The following is a 10696-nucleotide window of genomic DNA, read 5'->3' as shown; positions in this document are numbered from 1 at the left end:
AGAATATAGGATTAGTATTTATTGATTTCGAAAAAGATTACAACAGTGTCTCAAGAAAGATGCTGTGGAATGCAATGGAAAAAATGTCAATACAACAACCACTGATTGACATAATTAGAAAAATACACAAAAATAACACTTGCTGCATTAAAGTTGGGTCAGAAATATCAAGGAAATTCAAAATATCAAAAAGCTTGCTATAGGGATGCTGCTTATCCCTCACCTTATTCAAGTTGTAACTGGAAGTGACTCTGGAGGCTTGGTCCCAAAGATACAGCCCAGTGGGATTAGGTGTGGATCAAAACATTCACCTTTCAAATCTTTCGTTTGCAGATGACCAGGTACTGATTGCGCAGGATGCAGAATATATGTGTGGAAAGCTACTGGAACAATATAAAATATGGGGTTTAACAAATAAACTTCAATAAGACTGAATATATGACTTCGACAGGAGACATTCTGAATATTAATGGAACATAGATAAAAAATGTGAAGCAGTTTAAATATCTAGGAGCCATTGTGCAGATGGACAGCTCATCTAAAGATGATATTGCAAGAAGAATTAATGAGGGAAGAAAGGTCTTGGGAATGATGAACCCAGTGTAATGGAGCAATAATATTCTTCGAAAAACCAAATGATTAATATATAACACAATTTTCCAGTGTATCCTACTATATGGATCTGAGGTTTGGGCTATAAAGGAAAGGTAAAAGAAGAAATTACTAGCTGTTGAGATGGATTTTTGGTGAAGATCAGCCAAAGATCTAAATTGGAAAGAGTCAGGAATGAAGATATAAGAAAAGCAATGGACATTCAAAAAAACATCATAGACAGAATAGAACATAAAAAAGATTAGAATGGTATGGACATGTTATGAGAATGGTTACCTAAAAAACCAATGGAATGGATACCCCCCCCCCCAGAAGGAAAAAGAGAGAAAGACCTAGAAGCACATGGATGGAGGGAGTGAGGGTGACTATGGAAAAGAGGAAATTGAAGAAGGGAGACTGGGAGGACAAAAAAGAATGGAGGAACAAAATTAAAATACATAAAAAAATGTTAGATTGAGGATAACCATTGATACTACAGAGAAATGCCAGAAAGAAGAAGTTATACTTATCTGTTATTAAATTGTTTACTTTCCCTATTTGCATGTAAAAATCAAGTGTAATTATTAATGACTATAATCATTAATTATTTTTGTGTGATTCCATGCACTGAGGGAAAAATTAGTGGGGAACTATAATATGGGATATCTTATCTGCAAGTCTGGGATATGAAAGTTGACAGCTTTCAGAATTTCCCTATTTTTGGATCTCTATAAGTGGTTTAAACTTTGGCATTAACAGAAAATGAACAGTTTCAGTAAAATGTAAATGATATTTGTGCAGTGTTATTTATCAAAAATTAAATTAATTTTTGCTGTTGACACTATGCTGGCTTAAGTTCAGTTGTTGTTTTCTTTTGTATTACAGTATTTTGTTTTCCAAACTTGAACTTCTGCAAAGTGTAAAAAAAAAAAATCCTTGTTTATACTCTGGCACGACCACCAGGTCAGTGAAGTTTACAATAAATCAATCAATACAAATGTTAATTGTATTTAGCAGTCACAGCTTGAACCTCGGTCCACTCAAAGAGTGTGTGCTACTGCACTCGTGCTCCTGACCACTAGCGAGTGGAAAAGGACAACTCAGTGACAACACCTGTCAAGAAGCTTTTCTGCATGTCACACCATAAATAAACTATGCAAGTTATTCACCCTTCTACTACATGAAATTAATAATGGTGAAACTACAGCTCATTAATTTTTCTGGGTAATCACTACTATTACCACATAAAAAAAAATATAAAAATTAATTAATTTTTTCGTATAGGTAAAAAACACTTAATTATTGTTAAGAAGTAGTTAGCTCAAAAACATAAAGGGCTATAGTTTCTGCTTTATTAAATTTGTGAATAATTTTTGGTTAATTATACCATGTAGGTTCTCTTCCCATTATCCTTCTTTTCCTAATTTGATGTTACTTACAAAAAATCAGCCTGCTTATAACTTCTTACCTCCCTTCCCCTCTTTTTTTTCCCTTTTTATTTACATGACCTTCAGTGCAGTTGGGCTCTCCTTTCTGTTTCTTTCTATTACATTTTCATGAGTAAAGCTGCCATTGGTTAACATTATGTTAATTGTCATTGTTTATGTATTTATTTAATTATGTTTGGTTATTTTCTTTACTAGTTTGATTTGGTAATATCATTTTACATATTTGCATTTGTTTTGGTTTAGTCAATTCACCAGTGGTCAATATCAAAAATTTGCATTTTGTACATTTGGTTTTCTTAGGTTAGAATGTAGAGAAATTACTGTATTTAAATTTGTGCTTTACACAACTAAGCTAGTTATTTTCTTAGTTTTCTCTTATAGGTCATAAGGAGCAACAGTGAATGCTTAACTCCTTTTTATCAGTTCCTATCGAAATATAACCTTTTGGGTATATACAGGTGTGGGCACTAAAAAGGTCATGTGTACTCTGAAGAAACCATGCCTGTGGTTTCCCTTAATTTTTCAATTTTCTCTCTTTTTTATGCTGCTCTACATTATGCTAACCTCATAGATTTCTGGGGATCGGAGGGGGAAGGGGTTTCCCCATAGTTAAATGTAGACCTTTGTCTAAAATATTTAATTATTTATTTATTATTTTTCATATAGTAAGTTAAAAATATATTTCATATAGTCACCTGAAAAACAATGTGCCACAGTTTCAGCATTATTAATTTCATTTAGTAGAAGAGTGATTATTTGAATAATTTTTTAGTTAATTATACCATGTAGGTTCCCATTTTTCCTTCTTTTCCTGATTTGGTGTTAATCACACCATGCTTTTGTTTGCAGAGGAAACATGTGCATTTATTAAATTTTTTCCAGAGGCCCAAGTGGGCAATTAAGAATTTAATTTTCATTCCTAAATGATTCTTGATTTGTTGTACAAGAAAATATATACAAATGTGAATAGAGATACCCTACATTCTTTGCAGACTGAATGAGACATTTCTAAATTCACGTTCCTTTTGCTATTGTTCTGGCAGATTCATGGCAATAAAAAAGTTATTACATTGAAATTATCAACTCCATCAGTGATTCTACTGAGCATAAATGGAAATTTCTGCTCAGTACGATCCTATTCATACCACAGTGAAGAAATGCCCACAAAGGAGTTGTGCATGCATTTCCCTGTTACAGCCTTCTAATAAGTAATTAGAGACATCAAGTTCTTAGCACTGAAGAATTTTAATTGTTATATTAAAAAAACTTGCTTAAAAGTTTGCTGTCAAAATTGTGCTCAGTAGCTCATTCATCCATCCAGCTACCTGAAATAAATGATATGTCTTCATGCACATCTCTCCTTGGCTTTTAATAATTGTGATTATCAGCAAGGCTTTGGCTCATATCTGGTGAGTATGGCACACCCAGGGTGGGTGGGTCTGTGTGTGTGTGTGTGTGTGTGTGTGTGTGTAACTCAGAATTTTTTTTTTTTTTTTTGCCTGGTGCAGCAAAAGCCTCAGGCTTCCTTGCACCATACGGTTAAAATTGATAATAATGATAATTTCCAACTTGACCTGCAACCAACCCACTCTCTGGACAGAGTTGCCATCCTGTATATTTATTTTATTTGAAAATAAATCTTTATCCCTTTGCAAGTTGAGGAAGGATACTATCCCTAGGTCATATCATTTGAGCTGCATTAAAACTAAAAAAACCCACAGAACAAAGTGTGCTTGAGAGCTGACTAACAATCATGGCAAATTTTAACTATATATAAACCAACACACTTGGCTCACATATATCTGTTACTTTTTTTTTTCATTTTTTGAATGTCACTCTTTAGCTGCTTAATAAACACTTAGCAGAAGCTGTATGACTTTAGAAATAAAGCTGGTAAATTGTAGACTTAGCTTGGTGGCCAGTTGACTAACTGTTGCAAGTTTGTAAGATAACAGCATTTATTTATAGTAGTCAACAGTTGACTGGCCACCAAACATAATGCATAATTGGGTAAAAAGTATTAGTGACGTTTTAGAAGCATTAAGTGATATATTATTTGATTCAAGCCTGTACAAGTCCTGGCATGGACTCCACAAGGAGTTTGTGGGGGTACCCTGTGGTAATGCTACCCATGCACTGCCCAATGTGTCCAGTAATGCCCACACTTTATCAATTGGATGGTCATAGTATCAAATGTCTTTTTACATTAGGTCCCAAACATGCTCAATTGGGTTCAGATTAGGTGAGTTGGGTGGCCATGGGAAGACAGAATTCATTGCCATGTTCCTGAAACAAGTCAGCAACCTTCCAGGCCTTGTGGTGTGTGTCTTCTTGACAGATGACAGAGTTGTCTAGGCACACGCACACACAAATGTCTACCCGCAAGTGTGAATCCGTTGCCTAGTCTGATGAACCTGTTTCCAACTATATCATGCTGATGGGCATATGCACATTTGCAGAAAGCAACATGAGACCATGGATCCTGGATGCACTGTTGGTGTTCACAAAGCTAAAGGCAGTGGTGTTATGGTTTGGGGGCTGTTTTCATGGTGTGGCCTGGGTCTTCTGATTACTGTTAATCAATGGCTCAAAGGGAAAGTGCAACCTTTCTATTTTTACTGGCCAAGTACATTGATTCCTTCATGATGAACCAGTTGATCATTTAACAGTACTATTCAGCAAATGAGTTCTGAGACAAATTAAAATGAATAAGTTTTTTAGAAATGCCCAAGTTTTTGATCCTCCTGGTTTTTGGAATGCTAGATAAGGGGTCCAGTACCTGTATTAAATAGAGAAGATATATCAATTAACTCCAACAGTGTTACTTTCTGCAGAGTAATAATTTCAAATATTGGAATTCTTATTAGTAAAATCAGATAAATGGTTTTAAAAAATAATTTTAGATTATCTATTATTCATGTTTCCTCTCCTCTCCATTATCCTGAACAATGGAAGTTTACGATTATCTAATAGAATAGGATAAATCATTTAATCTGATTATATCCAAAATCACACAAAAAGTTGAGGTGTATTATAACCAAAATTGATGAAAAAATTAAAAAAGACCATACGTACATCTTTGATTCTTCACAAATACGTAATTAGGGCTGGATCTTCTTTGAGAATATGTCTTCTTAGCCATATTACTGAATTTTCAACATAAGAAGGCCAATCAAGATCTTCAATGTTGAAATTAAAGATCTAAAACAGGAAATACAATTAAGCAGAAAAATCATACTGGTAACTTTTGGTAAACACTTCCGGTTTCATCAATCTTGCTTTCACTAATAGTACTGTAATATGGTTTCAAGAGCTTTTTCAAGATTAAAAAAATACAAATGAAAATAAGTAACAAAGCTGAAATATGGCAAAACCAGATGGGTTTACAAGTAACATATGTTGCTTGTTAAAGTTAAAATAAAAACCTATTTTAGGTTTTTATTTTAACTTGAATGATTTTCAATAAAGTGCTATTGAAATTATCCCATTAAACAATAACTATTCAGTGAACCACATACTGAAATATAAAAGATTTAGAAATCCAGTGAATTAAAAATTAACTTAGGGTTGTTCAAAATTTAAGGGCAATACAGCTGGTACAAATCATTGAGTTATTTTCACTTTATTTTACTTAAATATTGACATTAAAATCAATAACAAATAAATAAAATGGCAATATATATATTGCCACATAGTTTTTAATTTTAACTTCGTTTATTTTAAGTTAAACAAGCAATGTATGTTACGTGTAAACACACCTGGCTTCACTATATTTGAGCTGGTTATTTATTTTTATTTATAATATTTTTATCTTGAACAATGGATTTTAAAACCATATTACAGTACCATTAGTGTAAATATAATTTAAGTGTTACTGTAAAATGGAGTACTCCTTGATTAAATGACACCAGGCTTATTTCAACATAAAAATAGAATTCCATTGGCATAGAAGTCAGCATTATCGCCATACTAATTTATCTGGGTAATGTACAGGATTAGGAAATTAAAATTCTTACTTTTACAATCCAATATACAATAAAATTCAGTACAAACTCACTGAGAGAAATAAGAATCATTTAATAGTACAGATATATCAATTTAATGCATTTCATTAAAAACTATATTAAAAACATTATTTGATAAGATAAATTAAAATTTTAAGAAATTCTGTTGCACTTTTCTAACATAAAAGAGCAGTAATTTTCACTTAAATATCAACATTAAAATCAAGAACAAAAAAATAAAATGACTAAATATATACAGTAAAAGTAAATACTTTTATAGTATATATTTAAAAGTAAATATCTGTACAGAGACTGTTTTGAAAGCATGCTAGCCATTAAACCATGGGACAGCTTTAGTCCAGTAGTTAAAATTCATGGCCACAAGTAAGAAGGGTGAGAATTCGAGTCCAAATGATACCACAAAAATGCAAATCCCATTATGGCCGTGGCACTTAAATTAGTCAACTACTGGCTTTGGTAATAAACAGATTTTATTATTTTTACAAAACAGTGTTATATAAAATCATAATACACCACAAGCAGCCTGGAAAGCAAGGTATAAGGTATTTCAGGCCCTGCTGTGGGTCATCATGGAACAAGTAAATTTTTTTTTATGAAAACCCCAAACTCGAGAGGTATTAGAACCTATAGTACTTGGTACCGTGCTTGGGTTGGAGGTTAAGAAAACGAAAGGTTAGACTTAAACTTCTGTAGACTGTAATTTTCAGGAAATACGTACAAAGGAAGGTTGTTCCAGAAAACAGCAGTTGAATAAATAAACGAAGATGAAAATTTGGTTCTGTGAGTTTGAAGTTGGACAGTAAATGGATGTTGGCAGGTGGCGACACGTGTTCGGACAGTTTTGAAAGAGAAAGCAGCAATTATATATGGCTTCTATAATTGAAATTATATCAAATGAAAGTATCTGTGGAAAAGGCATGCCCATGAAAGTATCTGTGGAAAAGGCATGCAGCAGAAACAGTACATCTATAAGACAGCGAGTGGAGAGACTCTGTTAGACAGGAGTCATTAATTAACCTAATTGCCATCTTCTGAATGGAATCTAGAAGCCTCAGAGAGGCTTAATGACCACCCCAGATGTGGGAACAATATTCCATGGTAGGGCAGATTTGCGATTTATACAGAGTGAGCAGCTGTTTGGAAGAAAAGTAATGCTGAGAGAAAAAGAGAAAACCAAGTTTTTTAGTTGCAGAGGAAGCAATATTTGTAAAGTGCTTGTGCCAAGAGAGATTAGAAGTCAGGGTAATCCCTAAAAGAGATAAATCATTTTGCCTGGAAATCGAAGTGTCACCAAAGATAAGCATAGGAGCAGAAGAATCCTTTTTGCGAGATATAAGACAAGACTGAGTTTTAGAAGGATTGAAATCAACTAAGTTGTCTTTGCCCCACTGGAGAATTACCTGAAGATCGGCATTTAAGGAATTGGTAGCATATTTTCGAGAAGTTGAAGCTGATTGAGCAGGGCAAGATTTCTCAAAATGGAAAGTGGAATGCAATGTGCTATCATCGGCAAAACTATGGATAGGATTTCCAGTCAATGGAAGAAGATCATTAATATACAAGAGGAAAAGAGTGGGGAAAGAAATGAACCTTGGGGGACACCAGCATTAGTGGAGAAGTTAGAACACAGAGCTATCTGCCATCACCCTCAGCGAGCGACCAGAGACAAAAGTGGAAAACCAATTACAAAAAAAAGTTGCCAAACCATAAGTTGGAAGATTTTTTAAAAGACCTTTATGCCAATCACAACTGAAAGCCTTTGAGATGTCAAGAGAAACTGCTTATGTTTCACCAAACTTTTCCATTGAATTTGTCCATAAATGGGTAACATAAGCCAGAAATATCACCAGTGGATCAACACTGACGGAATCCATACTGGCGATCATTGATCAGACGGATGGTTTCTAGGTAGTTTAAGAGTTGGCAGTTAATTAATTTCTCCATTACTTTAGAAAGAATAGTAGTAGTAGTGGCACGTGATGCAAGAAAGCAAGTGTAGGAGCTTATGCAGCATCAGTTCGGGAGCACAGGTTTTGAGAACAAGTGGAAAAATACCAACGGGACCTGGAGCTTTCTTAGCATCAAGATTCGTCAAAATCCTTCTGAAATTATTTTGACGGAAGACCACAGGAGGCATTGAATGGAGCGTGTTGGGAATGGTGGGAGGTGTTTTGCCAAGATCATTAATACATGAGTTGGAAGAAAAATGGGATGCTAGCAGGTCAGCTTTATCCTTGGCTGAAGTGACAACAGAACCATCTGGTTTGGACAGAGGTGGGAGCAGAGATGGGCAAAAGTTGCGGCCAATAACTTTGGGAAGAGACCAGAATGCTCGGCTACCATTAGGGCAAGAAGCAACTTTTCTACTCTTAGCCTGTTCAAACTCTAGTTTGGACTGATTAATAACAGATTTACAATTGTTGCGAGCTTTGGTGTAGACAAATAAACAATTGTTGTGAGCTTTGGTGTAGGCAGAAAATGAAACTGAAGAATTGAAAACAAGCCAATTACGATATGCAACATTCTTCTCTTGAACAGCCTTAGCACATTTATTGGAAAACCAAGGTTTAGATAAAGGATGAGATTTTAAAGTGGAGTATGGAATAAAGGATTCCATTCCTACAAGAATAATTTCACTGACAGATATGAGCAAACGTTGACATCAGAAGTTTTGAAATAGTAGTCCGACCAAGGAAAAGAAAAAAAGAAATCTCGCAGGTCATACCATTTTGCATTCTTGTAATGCCAAACAATACGAGGTTGGGAATAGCCATGAGATAAAGGTTCCATTAGAGAAGAGATAATCACCAAATTGTGATCTGAGGTACCTTAAGGACCACTCACTTGGACCGTGTACTCGGAAGGGTTGTTTGTGAAAAAAAGGTCGAGTGTGTTGGCTGTATGGTTAGGATTGTCCGGTATTCTTGTAGGTAAATGAACAATCTGTGCAAGGTCATTAGAAATTGCGAACATTAAAATCACCAAGTTGTGAACATTAAAATCATGTGTGAATGTCACACAACTCCTCATGTGTGAATGTCGATGCAAAATATTCATTTAATTTGTTAGCTACCTGAGCAGGATCATCAACAGTTGAACCGTCGATATCAAGTGGACCAATCTGATTCATTCCCTTCCTTCTAGAGTTTACATAAGTATAGAACTCTTTGCTGTTTTTCTTTGCATCCTTTGCCAGAGATTTCTCATAATCTGTCTTTGCCTGCCCAACCTCCTTTGTGACTTGGTTACAGACCAGCTTATATCTTTCATAGGCTTCTGTGTCACGTGTTAATTTATATGTATCCCATGCATTTTTCTTCTCTGCCATGTGTCTCATTAGTTCATCTGACATCCATTTAGGCCTAAACCTTGAACAATATTTGTTAGTTGGTATGTAAAGCCTAGTAGCTTCCAAGATAAGTTCTTTGAATGCTTCCCATTTTGAATTTGCTGTTGGTAATATCATCAGTTGGTCCCACTGTATAGAATTTAAATACTGTCTCAGACCATCGTAGTCGCCTTTGCGAAAGCAATAACCCTTCCCTTTACCCCTGATCGTAGTTACCTCTTTGAATAAATCCCACTTCAGCACACTGTAATCACTGCCAACCTAGTGGTCCTTTATCTGCCGATTCTTAATGCATGAAGAATCACTACAGATAATCAGATCAAGAGTATTACTCCCTCTAGTTGCCTCTCAAACATGCTGATGTAGAAAACAATCATCCAAATAAATGCACAAAAGCCTTGCTTGTGTGTGAGTGACCAAACCACAAATTCCAGTCAATATCCGGGAAATTAAAATCCCCATTATAAGACTCTCTGATTTACTGGTCGACTATTTCCTGTACAGTTTCTTATTATACTCATCAGTGTCATTAGGCCTATAATATACTCTACTCTCATTTTCCCTTTCCCAGTGTTTATCTCACACCAAACTGACTCGACACTGCACCGTTCAGCGATGTCAACTGGCTTCACTTCCTTGGATTTTATGTGTTTCTTAACTAATAGCATAACCCTTCCTCCCTTCCTATCCTGTCTATTCTTCCTGTACACATTGTACTCCCCAAATTCCAGTTCTGCATTCCTTATATCTGTCTGACACCACGTCTCTGATATCCCAACAATATCTGCCTTTAATGTTTTGAGCAATACCTCAAATTAATCAAATTTATTTACCAAACTCCTAGCATGTACACACTAGTATACATGCACCTGTTCCTATCTTAGCTACCCTAACACAACCCATGTGTTTACTTGTACCATAATGACTCCCAGAAGTCTTTGAAATATCCTGCATCTTGTTTTCCAGGCTGCTGCTCATTCCAATAGAAGCAGTGCAAGAATCACTTACCTCTGCCAGTGGCTACTGTTAATCTATTAGTCCTTGTATCCACTACCCCACCAAGTTAGCAGTTTTCTTACCCACCTAACACTGGCTCGATAGCATCAGCAAATATTCTTGCACCCTTTCTATTTAAGTTTACTCATCCCTGTAGAAGCAGTCTTTCCTGTTAAATTCTCTGTAATTGGCTGTTAAAGATGTTCTGAAATGTGATGAATTGAAATTTCTCTTGGCTAAAGCACAAGCAGTGGTGAAAAAGCTGCAAACCCTTTCTATCCTTATAC

The 10696-nt window shown here is 35.2% G+C and overlaps 1 protein-coding gene across 1 annotated transcript in view; it reads right to left on the bottom strand.

Annotated features, from left to right (window-relative positions):
• Window positions 1–4458: 4458 nt before the first annotated feature.
• The window catches only part of LOC150077606 (fatty acyl-CoA reductase 2-like), a 35178-nt gene continuing 28940 nt past the window's right edge, over window positions 4459–10696 (bottom strand). The window contains exons 4-5 of the mRNA XM_090386455.1: window positions 5115–5240; window positions 4459–4818 (exon numbers count right to left, since the gene is read on the bottom strand). Of these exons, the coding sequence (XP_090242581.1) occupies window positions 5127–5240 (114 nt within the window). The 3' untranslated portion in view covers window positions 4459–4818; window positions 5115–5126. The remainder of the gene's footprint in view (window positions 4819–5114; window positions 5241–10696) is intronic.

The sequence above is a fragment of the Mastigoproctus giganteus genome, chromosome 12, assembly GCF_048544385.1.
Source record: "Mastigoproctus giganteus isolate SK-2022 chromosome 12, ASM4854438v1, whole genome shotgun sequence".
In the NCBI taxonomy this organism is placed as follows: Eukaryota; Metazoa; Arthropoda; class Arachnida; order Uropygi; family Thelyphonidae; genus Mastigoproctus; species Mastigoproctus giganteus.
This window is presented reverse-complemented; position numbering and strand designations above follow the sequence as displayed.